The 22,467-nt window shown below is 35.1% G+C and overlaps 1 protein-coding gene across 5 annotated transcripts in view; it reads left to right on the top strand.

The window, feature by feature from the left end:
* Nucleotides 1–22,465, top strand: part of LOC106666909 — a 56,747-nt gene extending 34,282 nt beyond the window's left edge. For 4 of the 5 annotated variants that reach the window (XR_002909928.1, XR_002909931.1, XR_002909930.1 and 1 more), the window contains 3 exons: nt 4,657–4,745; nt 21,809–22,025; nt 22,137–22,465. Coding sequence is in view for 1 of the 5 variants with exons in the window: in XM_014394444.2 (XP_014249930.1) it covers nt 21,829–22,025; nt 22,137–22,374 (435 nt within the window). In the remaining 4 variants the exon portion in view is untranslated. Of the gene's footprint in view, nt 1–4,656; nt 4,746–12,035; nt 12,148–21,808; nt 22,026–22,136 lie in introns of those variants that run through there. The other variant, XM_014394444.2, reaches the window with a different exon arrangement.
* Nucleotides 22,466–22,467: the final 2 nt, after the last annotated feature.

Here is a 22,467-nt window from a genome sequence, read left to right as displayed (position 1 = left end):
GTGTGCCACAACCGGCCTTTTCTCAATACTATCCTATATTAATATTTTATAATTTTAGCCTACTTTTCATGTTTTTATTCATTTTGTTAATTTTTGACATAATTACAATTAATTAAGGTTTTTAGTTGAGATGAAAAAAAGTTAATGGCACGAGAGGGATTCGAACCCACGACCTTCGGCTAGATACGCCGCTGCTCTACCACCTGAGCTATCGTGACCTCGATCCACTCGGAAATCAACTCCCCATCTCTACCCCACCTTATGAGTTTTCCCTCCTTTTGCCATTGTTCAAATGTCGTGTAATCGGATTGGATTCTCGACGACAATTGAAATGGCGACGGAGAGCTTTAGTGAAGTGTACTTCATTTTAATTCATTAAATTCACTCATTTCCCCACGGTTGAGATGGGGAGTTGATGTCCGAGTGGATCGAGGTCACGATAGCTCAGGTGGTAGAGCAGCGGCGTATCTAGCCGAAGGTCGTGGGTTCGAATCCCTCTCGTGCCATTAACTTTTTTCATCTCAACTAAAAACCTTAATTAATTGTAATGATTTAATTGGTTAAGCGGACCACGAAATTAGTGAATTTTTTGACATAATGTTCAATTTTTGACATTTAGTGAAGTAAATATTCGGATTCCAATGATAGAGGGAAACGTTGTCATACCTTAGTATTTTCTTTCTCAGAAGGCAAAAGAACAATTGAAAATTGTTTGATATTCATTTGTTTAAATATTTGAAGAAGAAAATTTTCTAATGATAATTTCAAATCCCAACACTTTACAACGTAGGAAACGATTTCAACCTTGGATTGATAAATAGATGTCGTGGTAAATGAAGTGTATTCAAAGTATAGAAACTGTCTACACGATTTCATTCCTTTTGTAAACATAATGGTGGAAGGTCTGACTGTTAATGGATAATAAACTTTCCAACGGTCGTAATAATTTTGAATTTGGATAAAATCAATGAGAGTTATGAATTGTTAAATTCACAATGCGAGACATCGGCAAAAAATGGCTCGTGCTGATCCAACCCAAAAGTGAATTTGTTCCCCATAAAACTTCCTATTTAAGGGTTTTGAGGGATGCCTAAAAAGAATTTGATTTTTTTTCTTTCAAATTCAGGGTGTTATGGATTTTTTTACTTTTAAGTCACAACTTTGATTATCTATCTTTTGCCTTTTTTAGTTTTATTTCCATTATTATTATTGTAGCGCATTTTATTTTGTACGGTTTTTGCAATATTTAATAGAACATGATTAAATATAGTTTTTTATTACTATGAGGTAGATTGCATGTTATTACATTATTAAATTTTTTGCTCAAAATTTTCGCCTTCGAAATGCCTATTTTTTCGGAATTTCATAAAAGTTGTGATAACTTTGAAAGGACTTCACAGATCCATATGAAACTTTACAACTTTATAGGAGCTTGCAGGGCGCCCAGCTCATTTAAGATTTGATCGACGACCACCGCTGTCGCTGAGGGGCTTACGAATTTTGTGAAAGGTCGGCTGGGTCCCAAAATAAAATCGGCCTTGCTCATCTTCTGTCTTACGTCATCTACGAATCACACGCTCTTTAGATTTCAAGCTAAGCATTCACCCTGGGAATCCATTCGACCCTTTCCTATAGGGCTATTGCTTCACGAAGGTAAACTTTCGACAGGCAGGTCCTCAGGCACTGATGGCCCCCCTGGTGTTTTGCAATTCCGATGAGAAGATGAAAAGATGAGATCACAACTGTCCGAAAAAGAGATTATATAATGGGCCCGCTTAATAAAACCTCTTTGTGAAAACAAAGATTAAAAAAGGAGTTGTACCTCAGTTTTTTATTAAGTATAGTGATGAATGGAAAGAGCTACTTTCATGAATGTGGTGTAAGTCGGTATTAGAATACCATACCGGTTCATGAGGTAAATAATAGTCCGGGAAGAATAATACCACGCCGAGATATGTGGTTTAGTCTCGGAGGCCGAAAGTGCCTAAGGGGAGGATCATTTTCAGCCTCTGAAAGATAGGCGATCGCTCTCATATATCACAAGGGGAATCTCCAAAATCAAACGGTTATTTAGCAACAGCAGAAGTGTTGTGAAGGACGTTTCATTTTTACGACCTGTTGAAATGTCTATGAACTGTGCCGAAAGAAATTGGTTAAGACTAAAAAATATATACTTCCTCTGGATTTAGCACAAATTCAACTGGTGAAATTTCATTTTGTCGTGTATTCATGATGGTGTGCAATTAAGTCAGATCCTTTTTTATATTATTGTTTGTATTTCCACATGATTTTTTTACTCAACAATGGGCAAAAATTTGATGACTATATAGCCAATACACTTCAAGGATGGGAATGTCTTCCTAAATATTTCATATGGCAGGGTTTCAATGAGCCTACAACAGTTGGAGTGAAAAGAGAGGATATCCATCGACAAGAGATGACTCTTTGTCTAATGTTCATAAGGAGTTTATCTAGTTGCCTGCGTCGAAACTCTAAGAAGCGCAGGATTTAAATTGATTTCAAGTAATTATAATGCACCGAAAGCTCAGCAGAAAAAGTGGCAAAATTTCCAGTACCCTGACGGACACGGCGACCCGACTACATTCCTTTAAAATTTCAAAATCGTTTTCTGTTCAAAATTAGCATAATTTTTATTATTTTCCGAAAAAAGAATCGGAGACATTTGTAAAGGATCTTTTCGAGGTCCGTTGTACTTTTTGGTGGAACTCCATCATTAAAGGTTGAATGATGGAGCCTTTAGTTCCAATATTTAGTAGTACATTTTTACTTACATTGTTAGCGTCATCAGCCTTATCCTAATCTTGTACTTTACATCTAATGAATTGAATGAAATAATTACACTTAACGAAAATAAAGTAATATAAACCAGCTAACATGGAAATGTACTCTGTTTTTTGTTATTATATCATATTTAATAATATATANATACATCTTCCTATCATCCTATCAACTCGGCGTCCCCTCGAAGAAATTTTATATTTAAACCGGCGTCCTGGGCCAAATAGCATCCGTATATTGACGCCGATTTGCCGGGCCAGTGCTTTCGGCTCATCATCATCAGAGCAGCACATGTACCAATATTGTAGTGGACGTCCAGATTGTGCTTTGTGCCAATATTTGAATATTAATAGTTCACGCAAATTCAGGCTGAACGCCACCGTCGTTTTCATTTATTTTAAAGACAGTTTTAGTCTCAGTGGGTTCGGCGTCCGATTTTACTACAGCGTATATTTTAATCGTTCACGTTTCAGTGGATTAAGCGTCCGATTTTAATACATTAACAGGGAACCCCTTCTACTGCTTTTCCATGTTTCGGAACGTCGCCTACCGGTAGTTTTCTGGGAATTAGTTTTTTTTTTTTGTCCCAGATGAATAGAAAACTCTAGAACCGAGCACAGTTGATATTCGTTTTCTGCACCCTAAATGAATTTTGAGAAAATCAAGAAATACTTTTTTCTCAAATTTTTCTCCTTCCAATAGCCTGAGATTTTTCGTCCAAAATCACAAGAATAGTGATAAAACTATTCCATTGATCCACATGAAACTTTATATGAGCTCAGAACCCAAAAATCATGTAATGGCATAAACTGTCTCCTTAAATAAAACAGAGATGTAAAATAAAACTCGTAGAGCAGCGGCGTATCTAGCCGAAGGTCGTGGGTTCGAATCCCTCTCGTCCCATTAACTTTTTTTTTCATCTCAACTAAAAACCTTAATTAATTGTAAAGTAAAATAAAACGTTTTTGTGTGTGTTTCTTAATCATAATTGGTTAAAGTCTTGAGGAGCGGTCAAGAATGAGGTAGTTTAGAAAAACACCTTTTTTCATTTTTTTGCCGACTTTTCGACCTTTCGAGTCATCTTCAGGGCATAAAGTATGGTGCTATTCTTGTGGTGTCATATTGGTTTTGTGTGGCACAACACTTTCACAGGTCGAAAAGTCGGCAAAAAAATGAAAAAGGTTTTTTCTAAACTACTTCATTCTTTACCGCGCCTCACGACTTCAACCAATTATAAATCGTTTTTGCTAATTTCATTCTTATTTTTCTCACTTACTATGCAATCTAAACCTTATTTACATAGGATGATAGTAGATAAATAGACCTTTATACCGTTCTAATCACGTCGAATTTTGAAAAATCCAGATTTTTTTTTTTTTTTTTTTTGTAGAAAACGAATATCAACTTTTATAATATAATGTATGTTTTGTAGTTTTCCAATTATTTATTGTAGTCTGATGAGTTTTTTAAAGTAACATCCTAGAAGAACTCTGATTGTTTAACATTAAATATCAATAATATAACAATAAACGGCTGGAAAACTAAAAAAAAATGCACAGTATACATTATATTATAGATATTAAACCAGCTAAAAATAAAAAATGAAAAACAAAAAGCTGTAAGTTTTTTTATATTAACTTTGTATGTATACTTCTGCCATATCCTTTCAGAAATGAATCTATGATTTTGGCTGGATTCAAACTCCCAACGCATCCAAAGATTCAGATCAAAACTCCTAAGGAAAATTTCAACCCTTTTTTTAAATCATTTTCACCATTTTTCGTCAGTAGGAAATACAAATTCTTTGAAAGGATTCTGTGATCAGAAATGTATTTAAATTTTCTTTCTTTTTTTCAGTGTACCTCGAACTTTAAAATTGCTCATACGACAAAATCGACCGGATTCATCGCCATGTCGCCCAGAAAAGCAATGCGCCTGAAGTTAAGGTAAATATTGTCAGATCTGTAGATTTAATTTCCTATAAATCATGCTATGAGGTCGTGAGAAATGAGCAACCTCCAACCTCTAGGCATCACGAAAATGAATAAGCACAGCCTTCATTTAACAAACCGTGAAAATTAAGTTGTTAAATTATTATAAGTTATTAAGAGAAGTAAATCCTGTCACACCAAGGTTACTTAAAGTTACTTGAGTATTTTTGGGCTTTTTAATTAAAATTTGGATAGTTTTTAGACTACACAGTTGAGAATCCCACATCCCTTTTGCCCTTTGCGGGTCTTAGTCAATAGGAATTTATAAAATCTCGGTATGGTATAAATTTAAATGAAAATTTGAGGTTGTATTTGTATTGAATAAAAAAAAGTTTCACATTTCTATTGGGGAGCGTGCCAGCCACTGGCACGGGTGAAAACCTGGGTCAGTAGTAATTGCGAGAGTGGCACTTAGGGTCATTTTCAAATTTCGACCCACGAATAACAAAAAAAGCGTGACCAACCTACGGGAAAATCACGTAAGATCAAAGTTCAGACAGAGAAAAAACTAGGGAGGTTCAGCGAGGTGCTTAACTCTCTCAGATTCGATAACAAAGACAAATTTCAGACCTCGGTTTCATCATCGATGTGCACCCAATAAAAATTCCGAAATCCATTTTTGGTAAAGGTTTTTTAAATTTGTGGTCATCCCAATCCCTTTGGCCTTTGTGACATTTCTTCGTTCTATCGCTAAGCATTTTATTTTATGCCGCTTTCACTTTTTTTTATATCTTTAAATGGAAGACCTTCTGACCTCCCGCAGGCTGAAATATATATACAAAATCCTATAAGAGAGGATACACTTTTAACAGAGCTCTTCCTTATCCTTGGATTATCTCTTTATAATTCGGCATTTCGCCAATTTGAGTTATCGTCACTCTTTTACCTCACAACATTTCCTAAAATTCTGTTAATTTTTAAACGCATTGTCAAGTGATAAAACATGGGTAATGAGGAAAGAGGTAAGTCATCAACATCCCCCACGCTGCTCAATAGTTCCAAAGCAACACTTAGGCCACTATACGGGAAAAATTTGTCGACATTTATATTTTTGGTGTACTTTCATCCATTTTTCATCTTAAGAATAAGTCTACATCTATGGCTGACCACATTTTCCACATCTAGTCTTTTTTGTCGGTTTGTTTGTCCATTATAAATAAATCGTTTGTATTGTTTGAAATTTGTTGTATAGTGTAATTCGTAATCCTTCGTTTCCTTGACTGGAATTTATAGGGTTTTTTATTCTATTTAATTGAGATTAGATTAGTTTTGCGTGTGATTTATGTGTTTGATTTTGTCGATCGGATCCGTTAAATGTGGCCTACCGAAATATCCAAAACTACAAATAACCGTTTAGTCTTATTTCAAAATTTTTTCCAATAACATAAGAAAACAGTGATGATCAATTAAATCTTAAGAGATGATATGGGGAAAAAGCTCCCTGGGCCTCAGGAGCGGGTTGGGCTTGACGAATCCTTTCGCTTTGAGGTTTCGTTACGACTTTGAATAAGCACGTGCCCGTTCAGAGTAGAGAAAGAAGGAAGGCGAAAGAATTTCGTGAGGACAAGCCCGGTCACCGAGTCACGTTCCTCTCTTAAGGACAGACGCCAATACTCCCCAGGGAAAAATTAAGTATACGAGAAATTTTTTTTCAAACCTCTCAAATTCTCTGCAAGTTGGTCGATAAAGTGAAAACAAGGTTATGACGATCGGCTGATTAATTTTCTAAAAAATACATAAAAATCACGAGCTTTTCATTTTATTTTATAAGCCGTTAAGGATATAAACGGTATTTAACGATCGCGAGTCGGTTAACGGTGAATAATTAAACTCGGCCTGTATTTAAACACACCTCCCTCAGCTAGACTGATATCAGGCACTGGTTCAATTAAACCCGAGTGCATAGTATAAAAAGGTGTCATTAGTGACAATGCTTCGGGACACGCGATACCCCATTCAATCCATATCAACCATCGACAGGTCAAAGATTAGAACATTATTAACGTAAACGACACTTGTGATTTTTTTAATACACTATAAAGTCAAATGGAACTTTCTGCCTTTACTTTGAAGATCAAGCCCAGCCCTTTCCAGGGTCATGTGAAGAATTTGGCCTCCATTTGATCCCAATAGTTTCTTTATTCTCAGATAATTTGCCTTAGCTGTTTATTGGCATACCGAGGCTAGAGACTTGTGGGACTACAGAAGTGATGAACTGAGGAGTTTAGTGACGGGAGTGATGTAGTGGTGGTCTTGAGTGCCAGTTGTTTTGGAGTTATTGAGCGCTGGGGGGGCAAATATCAACTGATAAGCCTGAACTGTTACGCTGACCATGTTTTATGTGGATCGTCTTTGGTCATAGTTAAGATCTCGTCGACGAGTGTAGTCTGAGTTGGTCGAGCCACTGTTTATATGAGGGTTGCGCACGTTGAACAGCTGCTTTTTATTCGGAAGTATTGTTGCAGCACTAGTAGAAATCGAGCCTACAGGGCTTCTAAGGAAACAGTGGAGGACACTGGAAAATATAATGCTTTAAATCTAGCAAGGAGAAGGGAATAAAAGATCTACTTCTTTAGAATAATGTAGCCAGAATTTGAAGGTAGGAAGATGTGAGTTCTGTAAGTATGTAGATAATTACAAATAGACTAATTTGCTTCCATAGTTTAGGAAATATGGAGATCTTTAATGAAAAATTATAAGTTAGATAGCTTTACAAGTATTCCATCAGAATCACTAAATCACCCCAGTAAATAAACTCCCCCGTTGATCACTTCTGTAGTCCCTCAATGCACATTCACTACTAGCATTGGCTACAACATCCATCCGACTAATCAATACCCTCCACGCTATTCAATAACACTCAGGGCTACTACATTACCCCGGTTACTAAACCCCTCAGGTCATCAGATCTGTGGTCCCTTAAGGCTCAAGCACTACCAACAACTGTTAACACATAAAAATACACATATAGAGGTAAAAATATGGACAGTACTATAGGAAAACGAGGGGAATTTGAAAAAATTCGAGTTATTAAGGTCGAGAGTCGACTGTTGTTTTTTTTTTTTTGCTGGGGCTTCCGACATCTAGGTCATTTCAGCCCCCCACTAAGTCTATATTCTATATTCTATACCCGTTCAAACACAACATTCATACAAATAAATACATCCATACAGTACACTCATTCCGTTTGGTCGGTGGAGTACTTGATATTCCTCCACCGACCTACACTTAAACTAAACTAGATTGGGGTCGATGGGGTACTTTTATAAATATTCCGCCATCGACCCCGAACACACACTCACCCGCTTTCATCGTTCGAGGGGCGATGATGACGTTATATTCACCCTCATCCCTCGCCATTCACGCTAATAAATACATGCACACAGACAAAACATATAGACACATAACACATAAGACATACTATAAAAAGCCCCAATTTCCCCTAAAAAGCGGAACAGGGGACTCTGAAACTCGCTACCGTGCTCGAGGACTCTTCTTAAATCCGGCGGCATGCCTACACGCTCTCTGTATGTAGCCAAGGCATGACACGCCTCTATTATGTGGGACACATCGAGCAACCTTTCTCTGCATAAGGGTCGACTGTATTATTATTGTGTATACATTAATGGACAAAATAAACGCCCCACCATTAAATTTTTATGTGTTAAGGTTTATTTATATTTTGCATACTAAAAATAGGTTATAGGTTTAGTAAAAATAAGACATTTAAAAAGAAAATGTAAAAAAAATAATCCCCTTTAATACCGAGTATTGCCACCTCTGGCATGAATCAAGTCCGTTAAACGCCTTTGGGTACCTTGGAAAATATTTCTGATAAAATCTTGAGGAATTATTTCCCATTCATCAAAAACGGCCATTTCTAACTTTTCTAAGGTGTTAGGATCTGGGTTTCGCTTGAGTTGGTCGCAAATGTGTTTGTTTGGGTTCAAATCTAGACCGAGCTGGCTACAGCAAACAGTCAATTCCAATCTCATTCGGGTAGTCACCCACAATACGTGCTCTATGGGGCATTATCCTGCATTAGCAATAATTTCTTGCCGATGTAGGAGGGGGGGCAAGTAGCACTACATGTTCTTCGATTATGTCTTGTATCTCTGTCAAGTTAAGAGTTCTTCCTCGCACAACAACCAATTCGTGCGGGCATCCAAGAAAAAACCACCCCAGAACATCAATGACCCACCGTGGAATGCCACCTGAGATCCATAAACCACGGTACCTTTCTCCTGGGAGTCTTCATATTACGCCCATCTGAAGATTTAAGACCAGCTCACACCTCATCTGTAAAGAGAACTCGTCCCCCATCTTCCAATGTCCAATTCACAAGTTCCCATGAAAATTGAAGCCTGGACATTTTCTGCGCTGTGGTAAGGACAGGACCACGAGCCTGGTGCCGGGCCCTGAGGTTCCTTCTTCTGACAGGCCTAAAATAAATCGAAACATTTCGGATATGTCTTATCAGATTTCTTATCTCACTTCCCATAATGCTGCGGTTTCTTAGAGGCTGACGATAGATGAATCCATCATCTCTCTCGTCCGTAGACCTAGGTCGACCCTGTCCTGGCCTTCTGGTGTGAAGCCCTGTTCCTCTGAAGCGCCTTTGAACCCATCCTATTGTAGAATGTTTTACTCTTAGTTTCCCGGCGAATTCGCGCTGGCTGTACCGTCCTCTAATAATGTTATGACCCTGACACTGTATTCACTGAAATGTCTGACCGAAGCCATTAAAAAATGTTTAACAATAAGAATAATACCAAATGAATCAATGAAAGAAAAAGATTTGCTGAAAGCTACCTTTAGGCGTAGCAGAATGGAAGGTTATTATGCTACTTTTTGTGAAAAACGGGAGTCAGTAGAAAAGTAAACAAAGGAAGTAAACAAACCATTGTTTAATGATTATTTTGACTACGATAGCTCCTAATGAGCTGTAACTAATGTAAATAGATAATGGATTTAATTTTAAGTTAAATAAATTGAGTGTTACGTTAAATTTGTCCAACAGTAAGTCACATTTCCATTTATTCCATAGTAACAATGTTGTGATTTAGATTTCAAGATTAGTCCTAAAACAACAGAGAATCTTCACGATTAGGGTAGACACGGTCAGTCGAGAAGTGAACCCACCCATTCCGTGTAGATGAGAGACAGAGAAAAGAGTTTCAAAAGTGTTGGAATCCCTAAAAAAGAGTTTTTCGGTCCACAGGGGATTAACTATAAATAGTGAGTACCCATCCACCCTTGTTCCCAATAGTCTGCCAAACGATTTGCATGAAATTCCTGTTTATTTAAATGAACAAAATTTTAATTGTTTGTTTTAAAATCTAAAAAGGAAATTAAAATCATAAAAAGGAGCCTGATCGGTTTGTATTCAGGTTCAACCTCTGGAGCTCTGTTTCCAATAAACAGGATTCAGAGTTGGACCCGTCTTGTTCAATAAAAAAAACTCTTAAAAGTGTATATTTATAATATATATTGTATTAATCATTAACTAACGGTCACTAAACACCACACATTTTATATAATTATAATTTTTCATAATTTTATAATAATATTGTGTGTATATATGTATAACTCTGTAGTTAAATGACGTTAGTCGATTGCTAAAACAATAGTATTTTATTCATCATAGAATTGTATACAGTAACAGTCAATATTTCAGAGTTATTTCACTTTTTATGCCTTCTTACATTCACTGGTCCATCACATGTTCCAAATTTCCAAAACAAATAAATATTAATTCATTAATCTAGGATGCCATGTGAGCTTTACAAATTATACCTCCATTGGTCGACGACTCTTGTTTTTTCACGTAAAAATCGAGAAAGGAACTAACTTTATACTATGGAAATAATTTGCTTCATTACGCCTCCCATTAATTTTGACTTCATACATTGATCTTGCAATTCTGTTACATATAATAAATGGTCCACTTTTAATTTCATCCAATTTATTCCTTTTTAATTTATTACTATTTGATACATGCACAAGATCCCTTTCTTGAAACTCATATTCTCTTCTGTGTTTATCTATTCTCTTCTTGTTCTTTTCACAACTTTTTCCAGCGTTTTTGAACGCCTCTTCTCTACCTGCCTTTAGGTCATATTGTTTCTGTAATAAAGTTGGTACAATTTCAAATGTTTTTTCAGTTAGTAGGTAATTAGGCGAAAATTTTGTTTTGCTGTGAACCGTATCATTATATTCCTTGACATATAAATCGGCTATTCTCTTCCATGGTGTATAATTATCACTTTGGTTGTTATTTATTTTACAATGAATTCAGTTCACCAAAGGTTGATTTAATCGTTCATTCAAGCCATTTGATTGAGGGTTGTTTAATGATGTAAACTTCTTTAAATGTTGTTTAAATTTTGTTGAGCTCAATGCACTATTTTGATCAACTAACAACATTTTAACTGTTGTTTTAGCAATCGACTAACGTCATTTAATTACAGTTCAAGTTACAAATTCAACACAGTCAACATTTCAGAGTTATTTAACTTTTTCTGTCTTCTTACATTCAGTGGTCCATTACATGTTCCAAATTTCCAAAATAAATTAATTTAAGAGGCTGTGTAAGCCTTACAAATTTCATAAATTACATATATACATATATATTATCCTAGGTAAAAAATAAAAACAAATCGACTTATATATATTAACATTGAAATACAGGTACAACAAAGGCAGAAAACCCTATTTTAAAATGATATTGTTCATTACTAAAAATGTTGTTTTCCTAGGCTCCTATGGCCCATTGGCAAAAACGCCTTGTCTCATTTTTGGCAGCCCAGCGGATGCTTCTTTTCCTTAAAAATACTTAGATTTCAAATTTGGTGAAAACTGTCCACTTTAAAAGGTGTTTGTAAGTCATCGAAGAACTTTCAACGGTGTTAAATGAACAATTTTAAAAAATAAAAACTAGTTTGTGCAAAATTTAAGTGCTGCGTAGTGATTACGTCGGGGTGGGTTCAAGAGTCCGTGGCTCCAAAACACTGCAGACCGGGTCGCTCATAACGGGCCGTTCAATTTCTACGAATAGTCGAAGAAATAATAGAAGACGGGTCAATATTGACTTTCGCAATCACAACCTGCCGTGTTTGGAAAGCTCATATCTTCGTCAAAAATTCATAAGTTGTCAACAAAAATGATTGCTCGTATTGATCCGAGGGGTTGGTTTTCTCCGCCCCTTTAAACACCCCACTCCCGGGCTAAGATCGTACAATCTCTCTAGATCTGGTGCCCCGGTTAGCCCTATAATGGAAATACAGTTCTCATTTTAACAATGCTTAAACATCTGGATAATTCCCATCTAAAATATGATCTACAAAAAAATCCTCAGGTGAGTTTTTCATACACAATCCAACATTTTTTTCCTCCACTAACTGAAATAACTGTACACTGTTTTCGGAAGCATATAGAACCTAGATTCTAGACATAGGTACTAGGTTTTTCTACCTTTTAAAGAGTAAGGGCTACGCTGTTTTTAGCCTCTCATAGTTCAATAAATTTGAGTCTGTCGTTAGTACACTTGGCACTTTCAGTTGGTAATTATACTGGCACTTCAGATTCTCGTAAAGTGGCTTTGATACAAGTTAAGCAAACTTTTTAGGGAATATTTTGATTTTATCAATTCTAATCTACTGATTACCTCCCAAACAATAATGTGACAAATGAATGAATAATTAGGTTCAAAAATTTTAACATTGACAGAACTAGTTCACAAAAAATCAACTAAGTTAATTTATATATTAACTTAACGGCAAATTAAGTTAATTCTAAGTCTTTGCAGTAATTGGAAATTAAGTCAGTGACAAGGGGTAGGCTAAGGACGTGAGATCACCGATTTTAATGAAACTTGCTTTGGTACTAGATCGAAAAATATCTGAGTTTTGAGTATGTTTCTGCCTTTTTTATGCATACATTGGTTATTATATATCAATATATTTGTTTTTCCCTGAGATGAGAAAATGATAATCAAGGAATTAATAATCGTATTAAAGGAGATTAGATATATCAAAAGTTGAAAAAAAAATAAAATAAAACGAAAAGACGTTTTAACCAAAGAAGACTTTAAAAAGTTATTTTTGAAAGAATAAATTCGGATTTGGTTTAAACACCCTTTAAAAGCCCTTATGTATGAATTTTTATATCAAACATAAAAAATTTTAGTCTCGATCTGCCTGGGCTATTTTTTCTTTCTGCCAAGTCCGAAGTCTCAGGCCTAAAACTCCATGACTCCTCTATGTTTTATCTGAACATAACGTTATGATAACTGTTAAAAAGCTCAATTTCTCTATGCCAACACGGTTTCGATTTTATGTCATCATCAGTAAGAAAAATAATGATGAAATCAACAAAAACTCAAACCTTTTTTTTTATATATCTCCAGTTCAGTTTTATTTACGTAGGTCAGGTTTGTGCCATTAGGTGTAGTTATAGGGTTCTAAACATATTTTTATGGAACTTTTTTTGTGATACTAGGTCGAAAAATATAAGACAAGTGTCCAAACTTTTTTTCCAATGGGCTCTGGGAAAAACAATTCAGATTCATTTTAAGCGTTCTTAGATACGAATCTTTATAGCAAACAAAAAATAGATATTCCAAAGATATCACTATTTTTGTGATTTTCTACACACAAAAAATCGGAGGCATTGCAATGCCTCTTTGAATTTGAGAAAAAAATTCTTGGAAATTTGAATTCAGGAATTTTTCAAGGTGTAGAAAACTAATATCTACTTAGATTCATGATAAAATTTGTTTAGAGCGACGTAACAAGGGAGTGTAAAATATTTTTTTTTTTGTTATCCAGAAACCAAGTCGTTTTATGCAACCCGCAAAACACCAGAATACACATTTTGAGAAAATCAAAAAATTATTTTTCCCCTCAAAATTTGCGCCTTCTAAATGCCTCCTATTTCCCCCCCCCCGAAAATCACATAAATAGTGATAACTTTGAAACAACTCCACCGATCCGTATGAAGAAACTGTACAGGCCTTGAGAACCTTATTAACTACACATGGTGGTATAAATCTGGCCTTTTTACATAAATCTCTACAGGAAATATAAAATAAAACATTTGAAGAGTTTTTGTTCGCTTCATCCTTATTTTTCCACTTATGAAGACATGCAATCTAAACCTTGTTGGCATAGTCTGAAAGATGAACTATTCTACTTTCCAACGATTTCATAAACGTGCCATTTGGATAAAATCTCCGCCTGACCCCGCTCAAAAAGGTATACTGTTTGTTTGTTATAAAAATTCGTACTGTACAATACAGTAAATAATTTGTTTTAGGCTAACTTTACTGAAAGCTTATTTTGGTTTTTGTAACTTTTTATACATTTTCTCCTATTTAATACAATCCTGCATATTATTTTCCGTTCTACATTACAAAACAAATCGTTTAAATATAATTTTTTCTTTTGTTTGGCAAGAACGGTTTGATACGTGTTCAATTTTTCGACCTAGTTCCACCAAAAAAAAAGTTTAATTAAAATCAGATATCACATGTCTTCCTCATGTTAGTACCAAATATCTGTGGAAGCTGGATTTGCCGCAATATTTAATTATTTGGATTGATTCTTGAGAAACAGGCTTTTCAGAAGCATGGTGGATTTTATAAGGACGTGAGAGCTATTTTTTTTCTACTATGTATAACTTTAGACGCTTTAGTTCTTCACAGCTGAAAAAGGTTGGCACTAAAATAGTCTGTAGTTTGGTCGATTCTGATCATTTTGGCCAATCAATTGGATTCCGGCCTCTCGCCATCTTCAATCCCTGAAACGACCATCTTCAAGGGTTTGGCTAGCATTGAATAAAATACCTAACCATCTCACAGCCTGCAGTATTGCCGTCTGTTTTCCATTTTTATAGTACTGCCTCGGCATATCCTTCCTCAAAGGCTGTTGCACTAAGTTAACTAAAATACGCTTTCAGAGAAAACAAGATAGCGAATTGTGCGGATGACACGTTCGGTCAAGCTCTCACGTTTTTAAAATCGGTAGGCGGATATTTGAAGTCCGAAACGAAAGATACGTTATTCGCGACCTTACAAAGTTATTCAATGACATAAAAAGTGAGATTAATCAACAAAATCGTCCTGCAAAAACTCTATCGTACGCTGAAACTGTGAAAAAGGTGAGTTCTCGAACTCCAGTATTTAAAGCACTAATAAAACCGAAGAAGAGTGATTTAAATGACTCGACCTCTAGTTGCAATTTACTTAAAAGTAAAATTAATCCGAACTACCTGTATGTCGGAATTAGGAAGATGGTTAAAATTTCAATTGGCAGCTTTTTAATCCAAACTGATACAGCAGAAGATGTAGCCAAAATATGCTCAGAAATTAACAAACAACGAGCTTTCAGCTGAAATTCTAAAAAATTTCAACCCCCAGATAATTGTTCTTAATATACCTGATGAAATAAACACAATTTCCTTGAGATTTTTAAAAAGCAAAATCAGGAAATATACTCATCTGAATGTCGAGTAGAACTGTATAACCGTTATAAAGCCTAAATATAATAATAAGTTCGAAAGAAGACAGACATATGATAATCAAAGTTGACCTTACTTTACGTAATTTATCCTTACGAAGGGAATTAAACTTGGATAGATTATTTTCCATGCCAAAGACCACATTTCAATTACTAGATATTTTAATTGTTCTCGCTTTAATCACCAGGCATCTGGTTGCAAAAATGCAACTATTTGCCCCCACTGCGCCGTGCAACTTTGTCACAATGATTGTTCAAATAAAATTGAACCATCGAAGTGTATAAACTGCATAAACTATAATAAAACATGACTTCTGATCAAAAATACGAAATATACCACCCTGCTGTCTCGAAAGACTTTTGTTATCAACAAACAAAGTCAAACGAAAACGATCAAATATTGATTATGGCTGTTAAAAATACAAACAATTCAATATTGCCTCAACTACGATATTTACAAATTGACGCCCAACATTCTAAATCTGATATGACAAATTTTGCTTTCTTCATTAGGCTTAATTTGGTTTTCGTCCAGGAACCGTATTGTCATCAAAGGAAAGCCGCACTTATCCCCTCGAATGTCCGTTTATTTCAAGCCGGCACAAATCAAAAGATGGCGACAATTTTTATTGCTAATCCTAATTTCGACTCGGTTATACTCATACAAGGACATGGTTGTGAACGAAGTTAAATTCATAATTGATTTTTTGGGCTTGCTTAGTTTTTTTGAAAGACAAAATTGACCTTACTGTCACATCGGATGCCGTGCCAAAATATATCAATTGCAAAAAGTAGAAGACCCAGCAAGCTTTAGTTGTTAAGAAAGTAAACACATGGATTAGAAGTACTTTCAGTGTTTTTGAATAAATTTGTCCCTCAAGGTGATAAAGCAGGTGAAGAAAACCACATACACATTCTAAACGAGACCATGGGCCCTCCAGAAACTTCGGATTACACTAAATTCACAATGATTGAACTGAATCATTCATTTGACAATTTTTCAAATAAACGTCTCCAGGGACAGAATGCATAGTAATATTTCCTAAAATATGGAATGAACAAAAATAATTCCATTAGTTAAACATTGTAAGGAAACATCTCATACAATAGAGAAATTCTTAAAACATTTTGTAATAATACCACATTAAGGGCCGTCGGTGGTCGCAACGGTTTAGGCGTTGACATGGCGCTCATCACTGTATGGTAAAGGTTCCAGCGGCCCTGCATTCGTACCCGACATACCGACATGCTTACAAATGGGCTTTTTTTCAAAAACACCGGCACCCTGAGGGTAAAAAACGCCCACTTTTGCCTTTATTCTGTTATTTCCTCTATCTGGCTTTCCTTTATAACTTCTTTCGTTTGTCTCTCGTATGCCTCGATCTGTGCTTGTTGTTGGTGAGGTGGTATTTTTCCTAATGGGAGATAGTTCTTGCTTGTCCTCTCCTCCATCTCGCTCGTCCCTAATTTATCAGCCGTCCATATCCTCACTTCAATTTGCCCCTGTAGTGAACAAATTAAGTCCTTTACATCTCCCAATACAAATTTTACTTTTGCTTATTTCAATGCTCAAAGTTTATGCAAAAACATTCCTAATATTCTATACTATCTAGGTTCAAATCTTCCAACCTTCATAGCCTTATGTGAGACATGGCTAAAGCCAAGTATACCCTTTGAGCAGAAGCAGAGATATTCAGGGATATACATTTATAAGAAATGAGAGATTACATAAAAGGTGGAGTTGGCATTTACATAAAATCTAGCCTTTCCTATGAAATAGTTCTTCTGTCCCATCCAGATAGTGTTATTGAATTTTGTGGAAATTGTAAATAAGTAATTTTATTGGATCCATCTGTAGACATCCCCCTCCATTCTCTGATATTAGTGAATTTGAGAATTTTAACTGGCTGTGGCTGAAAGGTTGACGCCAAAAAAATCTTATCTGCATTCAATCTTTCTATCCTGCCTTCCTGTCCGACACAGATGCTTCCTAATTCCCAGTTCTTAATCGATCTGTGTGTCACAGATAATCCTTCATGTATTAACAATTTCCAATGCTTTGATACCCCATTCATTTCTGCTCATAAGATGCTCTTTGTAACAGTTTGTATTCCTTCCTTTAATTTTACTCCTCGGTACATCGAATGTCGCAAATTACACTCTATTTCATCTCATATGTCATTGAATCCAACTCCAAATTAAATTGCGATCCCATTTCAATGGAACAAAAGTTAATGAAATGTTAACCATCCTAAATAATAATTCTCTTTTGGTCTTGAACTTAGGAGCTCCATTAATGAAGTTTAAAATTTCTCACCCTGCTACGCCTTGGTTTTCTCACACAATTAAACTTGTTTTTAAATCTCGTGATTCAGCCTACAACAAATGGAAATTCACCAGGGACCCATTGTACCTTTCTAGGTTTAAAATTGTAAGGAATAAAGCGAGAAATCTAGTCTGCAAATCACTGAAAATGACTTTTCAAAAACTGCTCAATCATAATTTATCGCCTAGTCACTTTGGAAAAATTAATTAACTTCATTTTTTGCTTCCATGTCCTCTTCCCTCCAAACTAAAACACCATTTTCTGCTCATCTAGAGTAGTAACACTGTAAATTGTCCTTTCATTTTTGAAATATTACTCATGAAAATGTTTTGGAAGCCATCCTTTCAATTAAATCTAATGCTACAGGTTCTGGTCTTATTCCTAATAAACTCATAATTTTTTCCCTTCCTTTTACTTTAAAATACATAACCCACATTTTGAACTTCTCTCTCACCTCATCCTGTTTTCCTTCAGCCTGGAAGGAAACCCTAATAGTTGCATTACCCAAGAAACCTAAACCCACCCTTGCTAGTGACTATGGCCCCATTAGTATTCTTCCATCACTATCCAAAGCATTTTATTTAAATAAATATCTTCATTTACTGACTCCCATGCCCATATATCCCATTTTCAATCTGGCTTTCGAAAAGGTCATAGTTGTGAGAGCTCTTCTCAAAATTTCAGATGATATTGGCCTAGGCATTGAAGATAATAAGCGTGCTATTATTGTTCTACTAGATTTTTCCAATGCATTTGGTACTGTAAATCATAATTTGCTTATTTGGAAACTGACACATCTTTTTGGTCTTCTACTGCTAATAATCTCTTATATCTGTCTGGAACTCATGATAGTTAAGGCTTCAAATTCTATCTACTCTTCTCTCTCATTTTTAGTGGTGTACTCCAACGCTCTATTCTTGGGCCTTTACTCTTTTCCATGTTTTGAAATGATCTTCCATTAGTTCTTAATTTCTCCCAATTTCATCTTTATGCTGATGACACTCAGCTTTACATTCAATGTCCTTCAAGCAACATCTGTGAAGCTACCTCCGCTCAACCCTAATTTTTATTCTCCCAACCAATGGTCAAGAAATAACGGCATTCTTTTAAACCCTAACAAATCCCAGTTCTTGTTAATTTCCAATAAACCCATTAGTATAGATTGCCTATCCCCTCCTCATATCAACAGCTCTTCTATTAATTTTTGCTCCACAGTTAAAAATCTTGATGTTATTTTTAACTCCAAGCTTACCATATGGCATGACCATATGAGCTATATTATTAAGAAGATCTACTCAAGCCTCCATTCTCTTTGACGCCTTAGCTTTTCACTCCACAGAAAACTAGATTTCTCCTTATTAAATCCCTAATAATTCCTTTATTCTTTTACCATAGCGCTATTTTTTCACTTTCCTCAGACTCTCAATCTGCTCATTGCCTTCAAATTGCTTATCATTTGATTAGGAATCATCAATTTATAAAATATTATACTGTTCTGATCAAAACCAATGGATCATATTTCATCCTATATTAATGTATCCAGCGTTGATCATTATTAACATTGTTAACACTTATAAACTTAGAGTTTTAATACATACATTTAAAATTAAATTTAAAAAATGTCCTCAATGTCTTATCAACTATTTTCCCTCATTCATTATCTAAACGCACCAATCATATCCAAAGCCTTCAACACTCCTCTAAAGCTTTAGCCTTATCCTTCAGAATTCAGGGTCAAGACTATGGATTTTACTTCCCCAGGAAGTATGTTCTGCTTCCTCGCTGGCTTGTTTCAAGTCCATGGCATCAGAGTTTTTAAAAACAACATGAATCATCTCCTTTTCTTCCCTCTTCCTTTTCTTTTCCCGTTTCCTTTCTTCTCTCTTTCTGCTTTTCTTTCATACTGTGATGTCATCATTCAATGATAAATAATTAATAATAATTAATTAAAGAATATATTATTGTCATTATTGTTTTGTATATTTTATTATTATTATTGCTGTTATTATTTTACTATGTTTATAAAACTTAATTTATTTATAAAATAAGTGCATGTAAGTGGGCTTAAAGCCCTATTTGTACCTTTAAATTAAATAAAACATAATAAATAAATATGTTTTCCCCCAGCACCTGTATTGTCTGTAAAGTGTGGCCACAAATGTTTAATTACTATAGGAAGTCTCTTCTTCCAAATAAATATTTATTGAAACTTCATTTGCCAGGATGCAGGCAGCCTGGTACGGGTAGTCCAGTCTTATTCGCAATAGAAAATAGCCCTGATCTGCATGGATTTTTCTTTTTCTTTTAGAATAGATTTGTACCTTTCAAATTTTAGCACAACGATAAAGCTCTGCTTAACATTAATAAACTTCACTAAAAATAAGCTATATTAAAAAATTAAGAACTATTCAATGAGAGGAAGTATAACGGGAAAAGAAGAAGACGTCAAATCGGAAATGGAACAATAAATACAAATTACTGAGGTTTGAGATTAGGTGGAACATTGAATAGGTTAGGTTAAATAGCGTTACTGTTAGGAATGGCTAGAGGAGAGTTAGGTGTCTAGATAGCGTTTCTGTTAGAAATGGTTAGAGTTGGGTTACATTAGGTAGTGTTACTGTTAGGAATAGTTAGGATTAGGTATATGTAGTTTTATTAGGTAGTGTTACTGTTAGGAATGATTGGGATTAAAGGTAGGTAGAGTTTGGTTCGGTAGTGTTACTGTTAGGAATGTGTAAATTAGAGTTAGGTTAGGTAGTATTACTGTTAGAAATGGTTAGGTTATGTTAGGGTTAGAGATAGCATTATTGTTAAGAATGGTTAGGTTATGTAGCGTTACAGTTAAGAATGATTGAGATTAGAGGTAGATAGAGTTTGGTTAGGTAGCATTACTGTTAGGGACAACAATAAAAATTATGGCTCCACTATTAATGAATTTATGATTTTAGTAGAGTGAACAAGATCTGCCATCCATTGACATTACAATTATAACCTCCATCTGTTGTGTTAGGTTTCGGTTGAGTTAATATTAGGGTTAGGAACTGGTTAAGGCTTGGCCAGGCAGAGCACGATCTGTCTCTGCAGTCAGTGACTCTCCTGCTTGATGTATGATAAGTATGTAAGTATTGGATCATTCCTGTCACATAGGAGGCAATATGCCATAGCAATCCATTCTAGACATAGATGAAGTTGTACAAAATGACAAAATTGTTGTGCGGTTGAGCGATAATTATAGTAGAGGGAACTGAAAAATTCATAGAAAAGTTCGTGAATGTGTATTTTTCTATGACACAAACTAGAAAGACTATAAAAATGTTTTATGTGTAAATGTGAGTTTATTTCATGAACCCAGCTTTTCTTTCTTTTCCTGGTATATACAGCAAGAAGAAGAAGCAGTTGCTCCTCATCCGGGTAGTAGAAAGTAGAAAGTAGAAATTACAGTACACAATACAGACAAATTGGATTATTAAAAATTATTAATTATTTATTACCTTTAGAAAATTTTATCTACCTATGCTAGAGTACACCACCTAGTGGCTTGGACCAGCTTCTGTTGCTACTGTGTGGCATACAATATCGATGACTGCCATGACTGATCTTCAGACCACTGTCCATTTCAACAGATCACGTTCTGTGTGGCCAAGCCTTTAGTTTAAGGTTAGGGGCTGGTTGTTACGTTAGGTAGTGTTACTGTTTGGGACAGTAATAAAAATTATGGCTCCAGCCATAATGAATTTATTACTTTAGCTTAATAGAGTGGATGAGATTTACCATCTACACTACAATTGTAACCTTCACAACAGGTTTAGGATAAGGGTCAGGTACGAGTTTGGTTATGTTAGGTAAGGCTAAAGTTAGGGTTGAGTAGAGTTAGGCTAGGATTGGTAGCATTACTCTTAGGGAAGGGTTAGGTTACATATCCATGATTCAACTTTTTTACGTTAGGCAGAGAAAATATGTGAGTGCAAAGTGCAAGTATGAAATTTTTTAAGCTGTTTATACATAATACTGACCACTTCCGAAAAAGAAATTTGGAGGGTGTGTTAAAATTGCAGATCATTGTAACTGTCAGTGACACATTTAATTCTCTATAAAGCTGTAAATTCATAGAAAGAATAATATGTATGTTATTGTTGTTGCAAGGCTTTAAAAATGGCATTTTTTTTATGTTTCAGGAGAGTTGGACTTTGCTAAAATGTCTTGCAATTGTAGTCCAGGACCGACAAGGGCTGATATAAATAGATGGGCTAGAAATCCAAAATCAGTTCTGGAGTGCGAAACGGGTTTTGATCAGTTCCAAGAGTTTTTACTCAGTAGGCAGTTTGATCAGGAACTATCTACTGTTGAGTTTTATAAAAAAGCAGCTGACACTCGTAAAATACTTGTTCAAAAGTAATTACATTTTCTTTTTAATAAGTACTATTTTATTACTATCAAATTTAATAAGTACCAAGTAATAAGTTTATCAGTATTTAATAAGTACTATCAAATTTATTGTTGCAGCAATGATCTCCCAAGAAATACTGTTATACAAAATATCGAGTATTTACTGACATTGGCTGATGATGTAAACTTCGATGGAGCACAGATGAGAGTCCTCTATCGAATGAGAAAATCTCGAAGCAATAGAGAAATTATCAAAATTTTAGATGAAGCTCGTCAAGCCGCTAGTGATCTTCTGACAGACGTACATGAAGCTTTCATCGATTCTCTTGAAACTAAAATGACCAGATCATGCTAAAGTACAGACAATTTTTGTAGAATATACAATTAATATGTCCATAATCTGTCTTGTAAACAATTAAAATTAAATTTATCACAAGTTTGAATTATT

Source organism: Cimex lectularius, unplaced genomic scaffold (genome assembly GCF_000648675.2).
Source record: "Cimex lectularius strain Harlan isolate CLEC.00 unplaced genomic scaffold, Clec_2.1 scaffold21, whole genome shotgun sequence".
In the NCBI taxonomy this organism is placed as follows: Eukaryota; Metazoa; Arthropoda; class Insecta; order Hemiptera; family Cimicidae; genus Cimex; species Cimex lectularius.
Note: the sequence above shows the minus strand (reverse complement) of the source record. Positions and strands in the feature narration are given on the sequence as shown.